Source organism: Neovison vison, chromosome 8, assembly GCF_020171115.1.
Source record: "Neovison vison isolate M4711 chromosome 8, ASM_NN_V1, whole genome shotgun sequence".
Classification (NCBI taxonomy): Eukaryota; Metazoa; Chordata; class Mammalia; order Carnivora; family Mustelidae; genus Neogale; species Neogale vison.
The window spans coordinates 121307718-121328797 of NC_058098.1; the positions used below are offsets into that span (position 1 = coordinate 121307718).

The 21080-nt window shown below is 54.0% G+C and overlaps 1 protein-coding gene across 1 annotated transcript in view; it reads left to right on the top strand.

Annotated features, from left to right (window-relative positions):
* ALK (ALK receptor tyrosine kinase) overlaps positions 1–21080 on the top strand; it is a 680627-nt gene that overhangs the window by 631110 nt on the left and 28437 nt on the right. Inside the window, exons 13-19 of the mRNA XM_044261833.1 lie at positions 8997–9147; positions 14240–14371; positions 15110–15254; positions 17518–17700; positions 18949–19047; positions 19544–19696; positions 20685–20789. Of these exons, the coding sequence (XP_044117768.1) occupies positions 8997–9147; positions 14240–14371; positions 15110–15254; positions 17518–17700; positions 18949–19047; positions 19544–19696; positions 20685–20789 (968 nt within the window). The remainder of the gene's footprint in view (positions 1–8996; positions 9148–14239; positions 14372–15109; positions 15255–17517; positions 17701–18948; positions 19048–19543; positions 19697–20684; positions 20790–21080) is intronic.

A 21080-nucleotide genomic window follows, 5' to 3' on the forward strand; every position in this document is an offset into this window, starting at 1 on the left:
TACAGATTACTGACCTCACTCGCAGAGTGTCTCGTTTCGTAGGCCTGGAGTGGGGCCCAAGGATATGAATATTAAGAAAATTTTTGTGCTATCCATTTTTATATGAATGAAGCAAATATGACAAAATATTGACATTTATTGGATCCGGGTTGGCAAGGGAGACATAAGGGGTATTTATCACGCTGATTGTATTCATTCATTGAGAATATGAATTCCTAACAAGTTCCCAGGTGATGCTAATACGGCCCCAAAGAGTGACTGGATTAGGTTGAACCCTTGTGTGTAGTCCTCCCACAGCTCTGTGAACAAGGCTCGGTCTGCAGTCTTCATTTTACACAAGAGGAAACTGAGGCTCAGAGAATGGGGTGCCTCCCCACAGACACACAGACACACAGACACGCAGGCCGCAGGCCTGATGAAACCTGAAGCACAGGCTTGCTGAGGCTCCTCCCATAGCGAACAGCGAATAGCAGGCTTAAACAGGAAGCAGCTTAATCATGACCTTGCTGGTGCAAATGCCCCCTGTGGCTGAACACAGTGGGATGTGAACTCTCTTTCCCCTTCCTCAGCCCCCAACCCCCTGAAGGAAAAGAGCGTCTCAGGTTGCCTGGTTTTTTCTGTAGCCCCACCCCTGGGACCTCGGTATAAATGCATCTCAGGGGGAGCCCTAAGTGCTTTTTAAATGACATTCTGGTCAGGAATGCAGTAACAAGGTTTGGCTGCAATCAAATTAGCTGCTCTAGGTCCCACACTTCCCCAACAAATGGTCGCAGACACCCAGCCACCCCGGATCTGTCACACTGAGCAGTCAGGGTCTCTCCCTCCTGCCTGGCTGAGGTTCCCCGGCTCAGTCACTGTCCCAGAGAGATGGAGAGGAGTGTTCACTGAGGACTCACCAAGTATTTCTCCCCCTTTTAGCAATGAGGCAGATGTCATTACTATGATTATTGATATTCCCTTGTTTCCATAGGGGGAAACTGGAGTCAGCAGCTTAGCAACAGACCAAAGTCCACATAACTAGTAAACCCAGGGTCCTCTGGGCCAAAGGTTGTGTGTTCTTTCCACGAAAGCCCACACGTGGACTCTGAGCGGCATTCAGGGGACAGGAGGAACAATAAAGGGAAAGTAGGCCTAGCAGTCATGCACCACCCACCTCCAGGAAGCCTCTGGAACCGAAAGCCTGGGAGGGGGCGGGCCCACCACCTGCAGGGATGCTGGCCTGCCCAGCCCTGGTGGCAGAGCCCCACGTGTAAGAAGCAGTGTGAAGGGAGGCAGACAGACACCTCAACAGTGAACGGCCAGCAAGACCCACTGTCCCATCCCCATCCAGGGAGACTCCCAAGCCAGACAGGCTGTAAGTCCCTTCCTGCCCCGACCACAAAGATCCACAAATAGGAGGCACCATGAGCAGGGTTCCTTTTGGGCTGCATTCCCCTTGAGACTGTGAATCAGACCCACTTTCAGACTCGAGCAGGTCATTGAATCGCTTGAGGCTCTGTTTCTGTAAAAGATCTGCCCAGCAGGGATTTGCCAAGATGATGTACAAGTGCCTCGCATAACACGTCTGTGCACTGGGTGTTCCCCGGCCCGTGGGCAGAGACCAGAGGGAGCAGGGAGAACATCTGGCTGCAGGCAGTGGCCGGAAGCATTTCCAGAACAGCTTGATCCCACAAGGTGTACTTCCTGACTTCTCTGTTTCTAAGGACTTTTTTCTGACTTCCTCACGTGGGTCCCGTGTTTCAAAAGATCTCTCCTGGCAGACAACCTATACTTATTAAATAAGCACTAATTCATTCCCCTCCTTTTTATTAATCACAAGCACATCTAAGTCTAGCCAGTTTTCTGATCTGCATGAATTGCCACGTATTGCCGCACTTCCCTCATAGAACCCCAGCCCAAATCGGGGCACAGTTTCTCTTTCTCTCTGGAATATTGAAATGAGCTCGCGGCCCCCACCATTGCTGGGCAAATGCTCATTGGAAACAGGGACAAGGAGCCGTCTTGCTGTTGAAGCGTAACACTTCGATGTGTCCAGGTTGACAAAGGGGAAATTTTGATCCGTAGGACATAATGAAGCTGGCCTGAGATCAAAAAGGGAAGAGTTAAAACTGAAAAACATTGGGGTTTTTTAGTTGTTTTTGAAATCTTGGGATTTTTTAACCCTTCAAAGGCTGTATCAGATATTTCTGACCTTGACACTGGAGGAGGCTCAGGGCTTGGACAGTAATGCATATTGATTGTATAATTTAGTATCAAAGAACCAGACCATTTAATGATTTGCCTTTTAGACCACATCAAAACATCCCCACATCAAAATATCCATGTTGACAAGTCAGGTGCCCTCTTTCTGGAAGACATATTCCCCATATTAACTAATTCTTGTTTGGTAAGTGCAGTTCATCTAGTGAGAAAGACACGGGACCCATCATGTTTTCTCAAGAGGTGAGAAAGGGCAGGAGCATTTCTTATGCTCTCCCCCTGTTCCTGGAAGAGGGTGAGTCTGGCTGCTTCCTGAGGTCTGGCACCTTTATTGTTCCCACTGACTTCTCTATGGCTAATGAGAGAGGTGACACCATATGCCCAGTGTATGTCACAGTGGGGCCACCATTGTCTGGGGCTTCCTCGGGGATACACATGGATAAAAGTGTGCCCTTATCGGTTGGTTATCCTGGGCCCATCTCTCACCCTTTATTCCTTTGCCCACCACCACAAAGGAAGAAACCCAGAAAGAGGGAGAGGAAGAAGAGGCTGGGGGACAGGAAACAGCAGGCTTAAGGAGGGAAATTTAGGGACAACATCTAAGTCCCCATCGCCCCCTGAGCCCCCTGCTTCCCTGCCTTGGGCTTCCCTTCCCCTGGATTTGCCTCTGTCAAAGTAGTGATGCTCTCACTCCCTCCAAGTACCTATGTCCCAGCATCCAAACCTGCTCCCTTCCTGCTTCCCAGGTCTCTGTGGACGGCACTCAGCACAGATTAGGACACTGCCTGGCACTAAGTATATAAAGGTGTACAAGATCCACTCTGTGCCTGTGAGGAGCCAGTGGGGGTGTCGGACATAGAAACAATGCATTGATGCGCGATGTAGAAAGTCCTTCGGGGAAGGTTTGCATCAGGCACTGCTGTCAGAGGCCGGGGAAGGGCCTGAGTTCATGAATGGCTTCCACAGGGAGACAGAACTTGAGTTCAGTCTTGAAGGTGATAGAGTTATCCACAAAGAGGAGGGGAGGAAGGAGCCCCTGGGGCCGGAGCCTCACATCCCGAATGCCGTTCGCGCCCCCTGGCGCCGGCTTGGGGGACATGCACGCCTGGAGGCGGGGACCGCGCATGGAAAGGCGGCTGGAGTGGAGTCCTGAGGAGCTAAGCCAGGGGCAGGGAGATACACACGGAGGGACCCGGTGGGGCCAAGAAGTGTTTGGGAGGTGGAATCAGCGTGATTGCAGGACTGAGGGAGGAGGCAGAGTCCAGGTGACAGGCCGTGATTGGGGGCTGAGGAGGCAGGACGGTGAGTGACAGCTGCCATCTCAAGGAGCTTGACTGAGAAGGACAGGCAAGAATTAGGGCAACAGCCAGAGTGACGCCCGATGAAGGGAGATTTCTGGGTCACAGCACTGAGTGACCATGTCTTGAGTGTGCCCGGGGAGGTAGGGGGAGGCGAGGGGAGGTGGCCAAAGTGGGGCGCTGAAAGCGCATGGATGCTGGGGCTGTGGGGGGACAGACTGCTGGGGACTTTGTGTGACTCTATGTGACCTACCCCACACAGGGCCCACTCAGTAGATATTGGCGGCCCGTCTCGCTCTTCCTGCCTTCTTCTCCCGTCTGTCCCTCCCTTCCTCCCCCCTGCCTGCCTTCCTGCTTCTCCAGGGCTCCGCATCTCTCCTCGCCCTCCGTCCTCCGCGGCCCCACCACCACACGCACAGATCATTTATAAAAACATTTGTCAAGCACGGCCCACAGCTCCTGACGGCAGTTCTCTCATGGTTCACTTGTTCCTCAGACATAACGTACAAGAGGTCCCGGGTCCCAGCTGGAGCCAGCAAATCCTGCCGGCTGACCCGGGCCACAGCTGTTCCTGATGGTCTCCATCACTGACACTCAATTTCCCCACCTGGCTCCGGGGACCGGTGTGTGCAGCTGGATGACACCGTCATTCAGCCCGATCCACCCACAGCTGTGCAGCTCTTACCATGGGCCCATCACCGACTAGGCGCTTGCAAGAGGACTGAGACTCTGGAGCCTCTCGCCATCTTTGCAAAGACCGCAGGGCAGAAAAGTTGAATTAACAGTCCACAACGCCAATAAAGTTCTAGACAATTGCAGGAGAGAGTCGCAGGCATGATCAATTGCCAGAGTAATTGTGCAGATAGCCATCGCCACGAGGAGCACAGAGCAGGGAAAGTCAGAGGCAGGGAGATTGCGCCAAGATTGATGGGCTGCAGGCAAAATGGGGTTCGGGTCCAAATTCTGCCAGTGACATCATGTGACCTTGAGAGTGCGCTTTCCCTTCTCTCCAGCAGCCCTGTCCTACAGGGAGGGGCTGTAGAGGGAGGTTGCTGAGATCCTTTCCAGCGCTGGTATTTCCAGGAGTATAGGACTGTACTGGTCAGGGAGGTTGGAGGAAGAATTGAACCATGAGCCTTGCTCAGCAGAGCAATCCAGGACAGAGCTGGGGCTGCGAGAAGGGAGTGTCTCCTCCACTAGCCCTATACCGCCAACCCCCAGCGGGATCTCCTGCTGGCTCCAAGGACCCATCTAGAGAACACAACTATACATCTAAACACAGATTTCCCATGCACTGAGCCCTTACACACACCCCCACAAAAACCCTATGGGCTAGGACAGGCATGGCAGATCTTACCCCCCTGATTTTGCAGAGGTGAAATCCAAGAAGCAAAGGAGAGGAGGGACTCACCCAAGGTCCCACTGGGAAGTAGAGGCAGAGCCCAGAGTCAGGTACAGGAGAGAAGGAGGAGCTTCATGTAGCTCCAAGTGGGGTTGGCTCACTCCCATCGGCCCCCCCTCCAGTGTCCCCGCAGAGGCACGGCACTGACAGGCCACCATGCCCCACACTAGCTCGCCGCCTCCCAGGATCCGGCAGGCAGCCACTTTGATTTGCTGCTAATTCTTTATTTTAAAAAGATTCACAACTCAATTACATCAGGTAACAATGGCTCACAGTCAATAATACAAAACGCAAACCCAATAAACATCCGTTCTGACCAGGGGGCACGGATTGAGATGAGGAAAAACAAAACCAAAAAAAAAAAAAAATTACTGCGTCAGCTCGTCAAGAACAGTGTCTTGTAATTTCCAGTAAATTGGAAGCACTGCAAGTCATTTTCCCCAGTTGAGTGGCAGGTGTATTTGTTGTCATTTGTCAACCATCAAAAATCGTCTACAGGGGATGGGGTAGACGCTTTGGAGAGTCGGGCTGCTGGTAATTATTCTGGCACGAGTTTGTGGGACATGAGTCACAGGACTGGGGGGTCCTCAGACATGCCAAGGCTGCCTGTGCCCCCACTGGTCCTTACAGAGGTGGGTCCTGCGTGAAACCCAACAGGCACTGGCTCTCTCGGGGTTGGCCAGATGCCAGGTCTGCACCAGGGAGGGAGGTTCCTTACCCCCTCAGGGCCTTGAGCAACAGCTTGGATTTGGACCCAGTTGTGTCTGCATTCAAGCCCATGCTTTTCTCTCGGCGGCATGGCCCCCTCCAGAGATAAGCATTGTAAGCAGCATCTAGAAGCTTCCAAAGGAGTGCAGCGCTACGGTGAGATGTCAGGCCCCAGAGGGCTGGCGAGGGAGGTGCTGCTTCTCCTACAGTTAGTCCAGGCAGGCAGTCGCCTGCCTGCTCCCCTGCCTTTAAGACAGCCCCTCCTCCAGGCTGGAAACGTGGGGCTGAGGCCAACACAGGAAAGTGAAACCGGCTGTGGACAGCTGGTGGCCAAGCTCTACTGTCTACTCTGTAGAGCCCACCCAGCCTAGAGTCCTACCTTGCACTTGGCATTCCTGTGCAGTCTTCTCAAATCCATTACTTCTCCTCATGAGGACAGGGGTCCTTGTCCTCATTTTTGTCCCTTGGTGGGGAAGCTGAGGCTTCTAGAGGTTAACCAGCTCGCCCCAGGTCACCCAGCCAGCAGAGCACCTAGTATATGGCTCAGAACTCGGGCCTCTTGGCATCGCACCTCATTGTCAAGAGCTAGGACTAGACCTAGATGGGGCTGGGGCTCGTATTTGGGGGTGGGAGTGGCAGGAGAAATAGGAAAGAAGGGCTGGGAAGGAAAAAGGAGTCAGGAACAAACAACTTCTAAAATATAATAATCTGGCTAAATTTAATCTGCCGGAGTTCCGTATGATTCATAATGCATGCAGATTGATGTAAATGACTATGCAAATGATGCAAGAAGGGCTGAGCGCGGGGTGTGGGGGGGAGGGGGGGTAATAGCTTACCTCTCAGCCATAGCACAAGTGGGCTGGACAAGGTCTCTGCCTCCCGCGGCAGTTTTCCAAGCAAACCACACCTTCAGGTTGAAAGGATTTTCTCCGGATAAAGCCCTGGAAATACCAAGTAGAGAGCAGAACCAAGGCAGGCCCCTCCCTCACCCCCCGCCACGACCACACACTCTCTCTAGATTCTACACAGTTTATCCCTGGAGCGGGGGTGGGGGGCAATGGGAGTGAGCCCCCCCACCACCCACCCCTGCCCTAGGCTTCCCTTCTCTGAGCTAAATAATCCTGCTGCTTGCCTGTCACCAATATGCCTTCCTTTCCCTCAACAGTCCTGGCCACCTTCTCCATTTCTAATGGGTCAGGAGCGACGATGGGCCAGTAGCATGTGGGACCGCGCTGCCATGCATCCAGATAAGCCTCGCACCAGCATGTTGGAGAGAACGTGGCCTCTTTGAGGGGATGGGGGCTTGGACCAGGGTCTGCCAGTGACCAGCTGTGTAGCCTCAGATGAGTTTTTTGGTCTCTGAGCCTCAGTGTCCTCACCTGTCAAGTGAATTACTAGCAGCTACTGTTTATGGCTACTGGGGAGATGCCCTATGCATTCACGCCTGCTGCCTTGTAGGATGCTCAGGAACCAGCCCCTACCCTGTGCTGCAGAGCTGGGTCCTCTCGCTGCCCAGCTCCGGCACTTGCTGCAGCCACACCTACCAGAGGCTTCCCTGCCTCTTCACGTCCACTCACACAAGCCCGACTCCTATCCTTCACCTCTGTCTCCCTGTGTGACCATCCTGACCATCTGACATCTCTGCCACGAGGACAAGTTCAGACCACAGTCCCCAACATCCAGCAGTGGCATGCCACTGCTCCATTGCCTGTCATGGTCCTGTCTCCCTTCCCAGCCCTGAACACCTACCTGACTTTCAGGACTTCATGCCCAGATTGTCACTTTCTCGGGGCTTTCACCTGTGATCTCCTCTTGACATTGAACCTCTCTGCTACGCTGTGAGTTCAGAGAAGATACAATTCTTCTTTGACTACAGAAGAGGCTGGGACTCCAAGAGGACACACAGCTAGGAAACGGTCCACTCTGGTCATAGAACCCCAGAGCCTCTTTGCCTCCCTAATACAGCCACTCTTAGGGTGAGACTCCTCTTTTCATAACGGTAACTGCCTCTCCGGTTTCTTTGGAAGCCCCAGGAGGGGCTGAAGCCCATTTCCAGTCTCCCCTTATGCATCTAGCCTTTAGCCATGTCAGCTTTCAGTGAGCTCCAGTCTGTGTCTGGCCACCGACAGGGTGACAGACATCAGACTCTCCATGGCATTCCATGGAGATCTCAGGTCTTCACCTGCCGCATTAGCAATCAGTCATTCCTCCAGGCTTCTCTCTGCACAGAGGGGCTTAGTTCTGCCTTAGGAGAGCCCCCAGGAGGCCCCTCGCACATGAGACATGAGGCGTTTCCTAGAATTACAGGTGGAGAAGCCACCACGTGTGCACATGTACAAACCGCCTCGCATCTCTTCCTGAATGCTTTCCATAAAGGACCTTGGATCTGAATGCATGGAGACATGAAAACCTCCCAAGACCCTTTCCCTGGCAGATGGTCTCTGGGGAGGCGTTTGAAACTAGCGGGCAGCTGTCTTCCAGACATGCTGCTTTTCTGATAAGGTTCGCCAGTTGAGTTCTTCTCCTCCCGTCCTTGTGTGATTCCATCTCGGCAACCTAAGAGGCACAGAAATAATCCTGCGCTCCCCCTCAACTCTGTTTTTATTCACCATGATTTGTTGTTTTCTGTATACACATGGCTCTAGAGAGAGTTACTAGTGGGATGGGAATAAACAGTCTGTGCTCAGAAACACTGCTCACCTCGGCAATGACCTCGGTCATTCCACCTGGGACCTCCTTGTGTCTAGACCCAGGGAACTTGAAAACTGTATACCCAGTCAATGACTGTGACTTCCACCATTAATAATAACAATAACAATAATAATACATAATATAAGTTGTAATAATTGTATGATACTATGGAATAACTTATGTGTCAGCCACAGTTCTATGGCTACATGTCTTAATTCTTTTAATCTCATACACATACATGCTAGAATGTAGGTTCACTTATTATCCCCATTTTACAGATGTGGAACTGGAACATTAAGTCATTTATTTGTCTAAGGTCACATGAGTCCTTTGATCTCAGAAAGGGAAAGAAACCATAATGGGACATGCCAGGTATTCAGGAAATCATCACCCCAACACCCCCCATTAAAACAGACTCTCCCTGTCTTCCCTCTTCTTCTCCCTCTCTTCTCTCTTGTACCCCATACTGGTTCTTTACCTTCCTGGCCCTGGGAGTGAGGCAGTTCCTTAGCCCTCTGTCAACAGGACTGTCCTCTTCTTACTGTGGGCAAAGGAAGCCTCCTTGCTGACCTCATGGCTGATGCAAGGTGCAATAGGGGAAGAACCATCAGGACCACGATGGTGGGGCACTGAGCCCCCTGGGAGCTCCTGGGTTGGCAGGAAGGGAATCAGTCTTCATGTGCTTTGTTCCACTGCAGCATCTCAGGCTACGGAGCTGCTGGTGGGAAAGGCGGGAAGAACACCATGATGCGGTCCCATGGCGTGTCTGTGCTGGGCATCTTCAACCTGGAGAAGGGCGACACTCTGTACATCCTGGTTGGACAACAGGGGGAAGACGCCTGCCCCAGCGTAAGTTTCCAGAACAGGGACCAGGATCTCCATCACAATCACAGAACCCCGGGCGGCCCTTTGGAAGGCATCAACCATGGATACCCTCCTTCTGGGAGCTCGTATTTCAAAGATGGCGGGACTCACCCCTCTTTCTGCCTACACATGCCCCTCCCCTTCCGGGCCCATTTGGGTATGGCTGTTGGGGTTTCACATCCCCACGGGAACCAAGGAAGAGGCACGGGTTTTGAGAGTGACCCTTAAAACTTAAGAACTGGATCCTACTTGAGTGGGCAAATGGTTGTTCTTCTCAGCAGACTGCATGGTAAAGCCCATCTCCTACACTTGCTTGCTGCGGCACCATTGTCTTTAGCCCTATTATAAACAGGACATTTTACAGATGAGAAAATCAAGAGCACAGAAGGGAAGGGACTTTTCCAAAGCCACTCACAATGCCGCACGGATTAGGGACTCTGGCTCCCGCTAGTGCCGTGCCCCACACTTGTTGGGCCTTGGTTTCTATGCCCTTTTCCCCTTCCTCACTTAGAGCCCATCATCTGACAAGCCAGACTGCCACCCTCTGCAGCCCCAGAGACAGCCTGTCTTTCTGGATTCTGATCCCATTGGGGTATCCACCTGTCAAACAGTGAGCGCTCCAATGGCAGGACTTGAGAAAGCCAGCAGGGATCTAAAACCACCAGGAGAATGAGACTTTGAAGACTTAAGAATGTAGCAGCCATGGAGACTCTAGGCATCCCAGTGGTTTGCCTCTTGTCTGTGTTGGGGGAGACAGGACCCTGGTGGTGCAGGCTGGCCTGGCAGGAACACCGTACTGTGAGGCCAGGCCGCACCCTCCCCTGAAGCCCAGCTTCCACTCAGGGTGGGGCCAAGGCAGGGAGCTGGGTCCCAGGCCCCTTCTCCAAGAGCCATTCAAGAGCAGCCTTGGGAGACAGATGTGGGAACCAGGACTACCCAGGAAGCAGTACGATTCCACAAAATAAACTCAGGTCTCCTAAAAGCCGGGCCTCAGGCTGGGAGCAAAGAGGAGAGTAAAGCACCCATCCCCCACCCCCACCCCCAACCGATAGCGTTCAAACAAAGCAACGGGAGTAAGCACGGCAGGTGCAACCTTGCACGTGAGAAATGTCTGGACCGCAACTTTTATTTAGCAACTATAATCAGGACTTTCGAACCTGATATAATATATTAAGTCATTAAGGTACAGGCTGCTGTAATTTCCACAGGAATGTATCGAGTGCTAATGTAATTCTTTCATCTAAGCAGAGAGATTGCATTGACTTCTGCAAGGGACTTTTACTTGATTGGATTGTAATCAGTTATGTCTTTTCACAGGACTAAGTCCTTTTTTTTTTTTAATTCAATTGTAATCTACTTGTTCCTCGGGGCTGCCGCACTTTATCATGTTATTAATCAACCTACTTGCTCTCAAACTTTGGGAATGCACAAGGAGAGTTCTAAAGAAGCCCAGGCTAAGCTGGGCCCCCTGCTGGTAGGGCCGGGGATAGCAGTGACGGGGAGAAAGGCGTTATGGGGTGGGGGGAGGGCAGTTAGTCCTGGGTCTTCCCTGCCGCCCCACACCTCCTCCTGCAGGAGTCACTGGGAGAGAGAGAAAGAAGGATATTTTGTCACACTACTTCAATCTCCAGTCCTCTCTAGGCAGAAAAATGGTGCCTAAAGAGGATCCTCTAGTGGATGGAGTGCACTCTTAAGAATTAAACTGCAGAATTTGGCAGCTTTCCTGGTTCAACAGCACATCTGTGTGCAGTCGCTCTTCCTTTGTACCTGGTCACACCTGAGCCTGGCATGGGCTTCAGCCGCTGAGAACCCCCTCGGCTACTGCTTCTCCAGTTCCTCCCAAGCCTCATCTGGTGGCATGACCACACAGTCTGATGGCATGGCTTTCTTGACATCACCATTATTGGCATTTTGGAGAGGATGAGTCTTTGTTGTAGACAACTGTTGTGGGCACTGTAGGCTCTCTAGCAGTCTCGCTGGCTTCTATCCCCCTAATGCAGGTAGCATCCTCCAGGATTAACGATCAAAAATGTGTCCAGATATGACCAGGTGTCCCCAGAGTAGAAAAACCACTGGTCTAAATGTTACATTTCACAACTTCCATCACTCGCAAGGCAGAAATTGTGAGGGTCAGCACCTACCCATACAGCCCCCAATTATTCAAATGTATTCAGCAGATGTCTATCAGTCACTGTTCTAGCAACTTGAGATATATCCATGAACAAAAGAAAAATCTTTGCTCTGAAGGAGCTAACGTTCCCACTGGGGGACAAGGGAAGAACAATGACTAGTAATATCAGCAATCAGAGCACCCGGAAGTGAACGTGTTCCAGTGAACGGAAGTAGGGTAACAAGAGTCAGGTGCATAGGGTAAGTTGCAATTATAGATAGGGTGGTCGAGGGAAGCTTATTGAACAAATGACAGCTGAGCATTGGCCATGAAAGGGATCGAACCAGGAACATATCTGGGGATGGTAGCCAAGCAGAAGCCAAGACATTGAGGTAGGAGGGTTCAGCCAGGGTAAGTAGGGGGAGCAAGAGTGAGAGTTGGTGAGAGATGAGGTGATCAGGCCACCATCAGGACATTTTTAAGCTATAGGAGGGTTTTGAGCCTAAAGGTGGGAATAGGTGGGATAGGGAGCAGCTGTGATTTATAAGACTCACTTTGGCCGCTGTACAGCGAAGAGCTCACTTGGGACCAAGGGAAGAGTCAACTTAATGAATTCAGTGGTTACTTCATTAGTCCAGACAAGAGATGATGGTGGCTTGGATGAAGATGGTGACATGAAGATGATGAAGATGGTGGCTGAATTCCGGATATATTTGGGATGCAAAATCAAAAGGATTTCCTTCCCAACTAGCTCAAGAACTGAGACAAAGAAAAGATCAAGGATGACCCCAAGAATTGCACTTGAGCCATGGGAATAAGGGAGCTGCCGTCACCTGAGCTGGGAATGGTGTAGAGAGAGCAGGTTTGGGAGCAAGGTAGGAGAGGTCTGGTGGACAGCCTGGTGGAGACTTCTGGAAGCCAGCAGAGATGGGCAGTGGGGGATGGGTGAGAGTCTGGACTCTCATTAGAAGAAAGGCCATTCCCCAGCTCAACTGCTCCCTCCTTCCCACTTCTGCAATCCCAGGCACCTCGAGATTCCGTTCACAGGAAGAGGGCATCCCCAAAGGGTGGAGGTCCCACTGCCGCTGGACAGAGAGATGGGGAGCAGGGTGAAGAGCACGGACCTTCTTCATATCACTGGTTCAGACTGGACAGCCCCTCGACTTACACAGGAAGAGGCAGGTCCAGGAAAGTGAGGTTCCTCACCCGATGTGACTCAGCAAATCTCCAGCACAGCCCATCAAGAAGCCAGATTGGACCCTGTATTTTGTGCTCTGCTGTGCCCAGTGGACATCCCACATTTGGGTCCCCTGGCCCCAGGCTCCGCCCTCCGGGCATGCCCCTGACATCTCATGCCCACCCCAGGCAGCAGTTAGCAGGGTTTCCCACTCCCAGCCCATCCCCTCTACCTCCCACCTGGACAGCCCACACACACACACAGGAGAAATGTCAGCTCTCTACAATAGCAATTCAGAACCTTCCACCCGCACTAAATCCACTCTAAAAAATATCAAATTATTTCCATCATTAAATCCAAAATGCCATAAAACAAATTGCATCTTGGCTATTTATCTGGAAATTTCTGTAGCACTCATTGCCGGCACCCCTGAGTGCTTTAGCATAAGGAGTGGCTCAAGATGAATTGCCGTGTCCACTGGCTGGTTACACAGCAGCATTCAATGGAAATGTGGTGTTTTATTGGCCTTTTTTCTAATAAGTGAAAGAAAAGCCATTTTCCTCCAAAGTCGGGTGGATGTTTGGAGCGTTCTTCTTAGCTGCTGTGCCAGACAAACGGGCTGATTCTTCCAGAAGCCCTGCCTTCTTTATTGGGGGATTCCCGAATTCTGGGTCCAAGGGATTTCCTGCACAACCCCAGGGACTCCTAGATGCCTGAGCCCACACCGGGAGCACATGAAATAGCAGCAGCTGTTTATTGAGTCCCTAACAGAGGAGACACCCCCCTAGACACCTCTCCTAACGCCTGCGGCTGTGTGTGCTGTGTGTCTGCATTCCCGTTCCACACCTGGAGGTCAGAGAGGTTGGAGCACCTACTTCTCAGTCATCCAGGGGTATCTGCAGATTCCTGGGGCCCCACCCTGTTCTCCGTCATGGACACAGAGAGCTCCATTTCGGACTGTGCAGGGGATTTCTGGAGGCAAGAAGTGGGACCTTAGATGGGAGGGAAGAGGTGTCCAAAATGAGAAATGATTTTCCCAAAGGTGGGCTGGGGATAAATCTGAGCTTGGCCTCGCACTGCTGTGTCCTTTTCCCATGATACTTCAAAACTGAAACTTCTCAAAAAAACCTTCAATGACTCACCACTGCCTAGAAAATGAAGTCTGACTGTATTTAAGGCTGCTGGCCATTATCTGACTGTCCAGGTGAATTCCCTGACTCCCTCGCATTTACACTCCCTCCAGCCCTACCTCACCATCTAGGGCCTTTGTCATCCCTTCTTCAGAGTCCGGAGGATCCTAACAGGTCCTGCTAGACTGTTTCTCTGTCCTAAAATGGACTTCTCTGAACCAAAGAGACTCCTTGTACTTTTCCCCAAATTCCCTCCTCACCTCTTTCTCCCTGGGCTCATGCTAGTCTCTTCCCCTCAAGTGCCCTAACTTTGCTTCATTCTCTGTTTTAAAATCTCCCTGTCCTTCAAGGCCCAACTAAACACCACTTCCTACAGGTAGTCCTCCTTGATTACTAGTCAGCAACAAAGCTGCTTGCTACCCCCCATCTTCCCATGCATTTTCTATCAAAGCTGTCCTATGGTCCTTCTCTAATACTCTCTAGTGACAGTTATCTGCATGTATATATATATATATATATATATATATATATATATATATTTGTCACTTCAGTTCTACCAGAACTATCTGAGAGGTCATCAGAGCCCATCATGAAGCACTGAAGGTCTGCTGGCAAGTAGAGAACCTTGGGCACCAACCTGAGGGGCTTTTTGTTTCACAGACAAACCGATTAATCCAGAAAGTCTGCATTGGAGAGAACAACGTGATAGAAGAAGAAATTCGTGTGAACAGAAGTGTGCATGAGTGGGCCGGAGGGGGCGGAGGCGGGGGCGGAGCCACCTACGTGTTTAAGGTAAGTCTGGCGGCCCCAACTCCCCATGGGCGGTGACCTTGGGCATCACGGACCCAGGACGTGGGCTTCTCATGACAACCCTGGGAATGGAGCATGTCAGGTGTCTTTAGCCCTATCCAGAGATGAGCAAAGCAAGGCAAGAGGGATGTAGGGGTCCCTATCTGAATGAGAAGAAGCAGGTTCTTTCTTCTCTTGCCAACGTCCCAGTCCAATGGCCCCATGCAGGTGTTGCCGACCCTCCCTCAGAGTTCCAGACGGTCCCACGGTGCCCTCCTCTGTCCCACGGTGGGTTTTTCTGACATGATCAAAAGCAGGCAAAGGCTTCTGCTAGGTCCTCGCACCTGGACAGTGATGCTGAGGGCTTAATCTTGAAGTTACGGAGGTCAGAGCCAGAGGCCCCAGAGAGGAGGGAGGAATGGGGCGGGGGGCAGAGAGCCATGCTTATAAGCACCAGCGCCCAGTCCTCTGAAGCCAGGGTGAGCAGCTTCTAGAAAAGATCCATCCCACCTCTTTAGTGCTTTTGCTTCTCTGACTGAACCCCAACGGGTATGGGAGCTGGGGGCGGGGGATGGGGAGAGCGGACGGGTTGCTGCACCACGGGGTCAAAGCCCTCAGACGACGGGGATGTCACCCAGAGCCCAGCAAACACCCTGACACTCTGAAAGCGGCAGTGGCTCAGGAGTCCCCGGAGTGGGAGCCCCGCTTGCTTTCTCAGTCTCTGGTCATCTCCCCGGACAGATGAAGGACGGCGTGCCGGTGCCCCTGATCATTGCAGCCGGCGGTGGCGGCAGGGCCTATGGGGCCAAGACAGACACGTTCCACCCAGAGAGACTGGAGAATAACTCCTCGGTGCTGGGGCTGAACGGCAACTCCGGAGCCGCAGGTAAGATGCCGCAAGCCCGCGCCTCCCCCGGACCGGCCCCCGGGACTGTGTGCGCTCGGGCTCGGCCCGGCATCATCACACACCTGCATCCCGGTTGCTGGTGCTTGAGAAGCTGGGAGCTCTGGAGGCTGGTGCCCACGTCGAGGGAGGGAGGAAGGGAGGATGGGCTACAGCCTGGGGACCTGGAGGCGTCTTTACTGACGTGGGGTCTGAATTGCAGAGGTCCCCGAGCACAGTAGACAGGCAGCCTCCCTGGGACGGGCAGCCCAGCCTCCCCAGCTTTCCTCAAATGCAGCTGGACACGAGCAGGTGGCAGCAGCGTGGGCACAGTCAGGCCTCCCCGGCCCTGTGGTTGGTGCCTCCAGGCCCCGGGCCACCAGCTCGCACATCTAGCTGGAAAAGCTCTTTCAGGAACCTCCTTGGTCTGGCAATCCATGTTCCCAAGTGAGAGTCAGCCACATAGAAATTGGAGACGGACACCGAAGGGGGTGTGAATTCGGATTCCTCGGAAGCCGGCCACGTCTGAAGAGAAAATGCGGTTCAGTTTTATATTTTCTTTTCTCCACAGTCAGACCAAGGATCTTGGGAGGCATTTAAGATTCGAGGTTAATTAAGCAAGTACTCAAACTTGCCCTCCTAGTGAGAGATGGCTAGATGAGAAGGAAGCGTAGAAATGGGGGTTGGGACCTCAGTGAGGATGAGGACGACCCAGTGCTGTCCTGGTGCTCTGGCAGGTTGTTTTCTTTTCCATATATTTGCTTAAAAGCTCTAAGACGGAGTGGGGGTGGGGGGTCAGAAACCCCCTCAGCCTGGGATTGCTCTGGGCACAAGGTAGAGTCACGGGCACCAGTGGGGAGGTGGGCAGGGGCAGACACGGTATCAGGGCAAGGTCATCCTAATTTATTGACCACGCTCACAGCTCACTTCAGGTCCCTAATGTTGCCAAGGGGCCTTCCCTTTGCCACGAGACATCAACGGCCCTGAAAGGCCCATGCGCCACCCTCTGGCTGACAGAAGGGAGGCCAGCTGCTTGAAACCCAGGCCAGATGCCACAGGCCTTCAGTTCCCAAAGCTGACTTTCCTGGGGGCCTCGATTCGGTTCTGATCGTCCCTGTTCTAGACCGAGCTTGTTCCTGACCTTGGCCTCCTGTCCTAAAACCCAGCTCCTTCTCTCTAGCATAGTAGTGATCTCCATCTTCAGATCCCACACCTAGACGTCCCTCTGCTGCCCCCTGGGGGTCCAGAAGCGCCTCTGCCACACATTCTTCCAGAAGGCCCTTCCAGGCCAGTTAACCCTCGTGGTTCCACAGACCCACGACGGCTATTTCTCCAGGTCCTCCCCACCCATCGCCTGCTGGAACGGAGAACATGGTGGGGTCTTCTGGAGCAGACTGCCTGTTGAAATGTCATATGGAACAATATAGGGGGACACAGAGAGGACCCTGGAATCTCAAGGGCCAGCAGGAGAGATTGACTGTGGCTGGCCTGTGGCCTAAAGATAAAGTTGCCTTCGACCTCAGCTCTGTAAATAACATTTCCTCCCCGAGAGTTCAGAGCAGCCCCAGGCGTTGGGAAGCACAGCTCCGGTGACTGTCATCCCGAGGGGACTGCCCATCCCTTTCCTCAGCCCCTACCTCAACCCCATCTTCCCTGCCCCTGACCTTGGAGCAGCTCTTTAGAAGCGGTCCAGCAAAACGAAGCTTCAGAGTGTGAAAACCTCTGCATACCCATTTTCTACCTCTTACACCCAACCGTCCCTACATGTCATGGTTTAGGAAGCATTTGGCACGCCCACTGTCCCCTTCGGTCTGAACATCAACCCAATGAGGCAAGTCTTACTATCCCCAAGTTACAGGTGAGGAAACTGAGGCTCAGAACGGAGAAGAGCTGGCCCACGGTTTCAGAGCCAGTAAACAATAAAGCCCACTGGGTTGTCTGGCCTAGTCCAGGATCCATGTAGAGGAACCCCGCCGCAGCGACCCCAGCAGGGTTTTGATGGTTGGCTGCCCACGGACTGGCAGGTCTCAGTCCTTGCTGGGATGCGAAGAATTAAGAAAACCAAGTCCCCACGTGGCTGTGGCCAAAGCTGGTCTCACAAGGGCAGAGGACACACTCCTGTTTTTCCAGCTGTGGATCCTGAAACCCGGAGCCCTCCCCAGCCGCTGGGCGCTGTTGCCGGAGCAAGCATCCACAGAGTCCGCGGCGTCCTGCCTCCCCTGGCCGGTACCCCCTCACTCGGGGTTTTCTCCATCTCTTCCTGCAGGTGGCGGAGGTGGCTGGAATGATAACACTTCCTTGCTGTGGTCTGGAAAATCTTTGCTGGAGGGTGCCACCGGAGGACATTCCTGCCCCCAGGCCATGAAGAAGTGGGGGTGGGAGACAAGAGGGGGTTTCGGAGGGGGTGGAGGGGGGTGCTCCTCAGGTGGAGGAGGCGGAGGATATATAGGTAAAGATGATTCGTGTTCAAGGTGTCACTCCCTCCCCTCTTAGTCCTAGGCTCTCCCTGTCCTCTCCCCGGCCCTTGCCTGCCCTCCCCTGCCCACCCCAAGTGTGGACTGTGATGTCACCATGCACGCCTTCCTCTCAGCCCCATAGGACCAGCCAGAGGCAGGGTGTTGGCTCTCGCGCCAACATCCTGCCTCGAGGCTTCAATACCATCAGCTTCAAGACCTCGTGCATTCTTGATGACCCCCCCCCAAAGCCAATGATCAAGGGCTTTGATTTCCTAGACTGTTCTCTGAGTAACCCCTAACTGCACACCGGCACGAGAACCTTGGCGGCCACACTCCCCAGGCCCGTGCCTCCCTTTGGACGTCCTGGCCTGAGTCTTTGCCAAGCCATTTCCCTGAGGGCCTGGTCTGTGGCCTCTGGCCTCACCCTCTCCCTTCCCTGCCCCAGCCCACCAGCTTCCAGAACTTTGCCCCTCTCTGTGCCGAGGGGCAGCCCCAGCCCAGCCCATCAGCCAGCTGCCAGCCACTGGGCCCAGCTCTCCTCCGAGCTTCAGAGCAGAGCTCGAGAGCCTTCTGAAGCTGGGAGGCTGGGAGGCTGGGAGGCTGGAAGACGGTGGCTCCGTCATCCCCACAGATTAGGAAACAATGCATGCCCGCACTGTGATGTTCTGTCTGTGTTTTGCTTTACGCTGTGTGTGAGATGCCTGTGTTTACCAGACGCTCTTCTTTTCCAAACTCTGGGTGGGAGGGAGGAGCCTGAGGGGGGAGCCCAGAGATCACCCAGCCCAGCTGAAAGGAGGGACAGGAGCCTAAAGGCACAGGGGCCCATCCCCTCCCCCCCATGCCTCAGCCTGACCCCATGGGACTGGAGAGCAACTCCTCAATGCTACTGGCCTAGCCAGTTCTGGAAGAGGCAGCAAGGGGCTAGTCCAGCCTGAGGACACGAGACCCCTTCTGATTCTTGTTCCCATGACCTGCTTCCCAGCAGCCCCAGTGCAGTGGCGGGGCCTCCCCGGCAAGGGGCTGGCCCGGACCTGGAGGGAAGGAGGCCCTCACACCCAGCATCTACTGAGCCCCTCCCCAAGTGCCACCCCTGTGCCCCAGGCCTCCCTTCCCTCCCCACCGCCCCACCCTGAGGCCCTTCCCCGCCCCGGGGGGCCCCCTGCATGCCCCGCTGAGCGCAGATGTGCTGAGACCTGGGCCCCCCGCCTCTCTGCGCTCAACTCTTCTCTGGTTTGGCACAGGCGGCAACGCAGCCTCAAACAATGACCCCGAGATGGACGGGGAGGACGGGGTTTCCTTCATCAGTCCGCTGGGCACCCTGTACACCCCCGCTCTAAAAGGTATCCCCTCCGCCAAGCGACACAACTGACCCGCTCCGGCCAGTTCTCCCACCCAGACAAAACCTCAGGGCCACAGTCACGAGTCCAGGATACAAAGGCACGATCACGGGTCCCTCCCAGGCCAGGCTTCCCACCGCTCATCTCAACAGGATGTGTGGTCTGATACAGACCTAGAGGCAAAAGACTGACTTTCAGGCAGGCCGGTCCTAGAAAATGCGACCATTATAGTCCCCTGAGCTGGGCCAGCCAGCCCGAGGGGCTCACACTCGGAGCCTCCCCTCTGCCTACAAAAATGCATCCTTGTGTCTCCTGAGCTGCTTCATATGCGTCAGGGACATCCCTCCCCACCGCGGTCCTTCAGGGGCGGGGGGACAGAGGGACGGGGGCCAGAGAACCCACCCCAACCCGCTAGAGATAAAGCACAGACGCCAGGAGCAGGGTGCGGGGTGGTCCTCCCTGCCACAAGCCGAGGCTGATCCTCCCTTCTTGTCGCCAGTGATGGAGGGCCACGGGGAAGTGAATATTAAGCATTATCTAAACTGCAGCCACTGTGAGGGAGACGAGTGCCACATGGACCCCGAGAGCCACAAGGTCATCTGCTTCTGTGACCACGGGACAGTGCTGGCTGAGGATGGCGTCTCCTGCATCGGTAAGAGGGCAGTGAGCGCGGTGGCGGGCCCAGAGTATGAACCGACGGTGGCTGCAGCTGGTGTCTGTGATTCTGGGACACCTCAGACATAGTTTTGTAAGCATCTGACCCCTGTCTGTCTGCCCCAATACGGGCGCTCTGAGGACTGGGCAGAGGGTCCTGTGTGTGAAAGGCAGGTCGTGGCCGAGGAGGGAGCCCCAAAGTGCCCAGTCCCACCCGCAAGCCAGGGCGTGAACCCCCACACTCCAACCAAGGGGCCATTCTGTCTACACTGAACAGCCACCCCGCATGCCAGGGACCTCAGTGCCCCATCGAGAGTTTGCAAGCTGGACTTGCAAAACCTCTCAGGTGCTTGAAGACAGAGCTGTGTCCTCCTCCTGCTACAAGTCTCCAGATGGAATAAGGCGTTTGTTTCCATCAGTTCACACGGGACACTTCTGTGTCTCCTCCCCACCCCGTGTCCTGCGTCTGCTGGCGTTCCAGTGACGGTGTCCTTGTGAGATCTAGTGTCCAGGACCAGGCAGGCTGTCCCGGTGTGGGCTGTGCGGGTGCCCTCTCTCCTGCACTCCAGGCCCAGTGCGCAGGGACCGTGGGCAGTAACTCAGCCGCCGGGTGTCACTCTCGGGCACCCTGTGCTCCTGGGTCGTCCTGAGTCTGTGCTCACCTAAGGACTCTGAATCTCTTCCAGAGCCATTCCTGGCTCACCTTCCTACCCTCCTCCTGTCCTTGTGCCCTTGACATCTGGGATCAATGTCCAGAATTTGATATTTATCCCTGTCAGGAGTTGCCTCCACCCAAAAGCTACTATTGAAAGTCGTAAACCAGAATGAGCCCACTTCCTGCCCCCAGCCCTCTGCAGAAGAAGGCCTCCAGGGTGGGGGAGGAGCGGCTGGCATTGGTCCAGGTTGGGGAGGGTATTTCTCTCTGGGAGCTAGCTCCGAGGGCGATCAGCGATGTCACCAGTGCCCCGCTGGGACCTATCTTGCAGTGTCTCCCACCCCAGAGCCCCACCTGCCGCTCTCACTGGTCCTGTCTGTCGTGACCTCCGCCCTCGTGGCTGCCCTGGTCCTGGCTTTCTCAGGCATCATGATTGGTGAGTGTGCCAGAGCCCTGGGGCTTTCGGGGCGGCGTGGGGTTGGGGGCGGGGTCACGAGGATGGCCGATCAGGTGGAACAGAACAGCATCTCCTGCTTCGCTGTGGATACAGAGGTATTGCTGTGGGTGGGTGGTGATTAGAGCAGCCCAAGCCAGCCTCAACAAAAGCCCCCTCTTTGGAACTTGTCTTTGGAACTTGCGGCAATCTTGCTGAAACTTGTTTAGACTGCGTGGCCCTCCTGGGTCTTCCCTCAAACTTCCCTCCGTGCTCACACTGGGGGTCAGACTT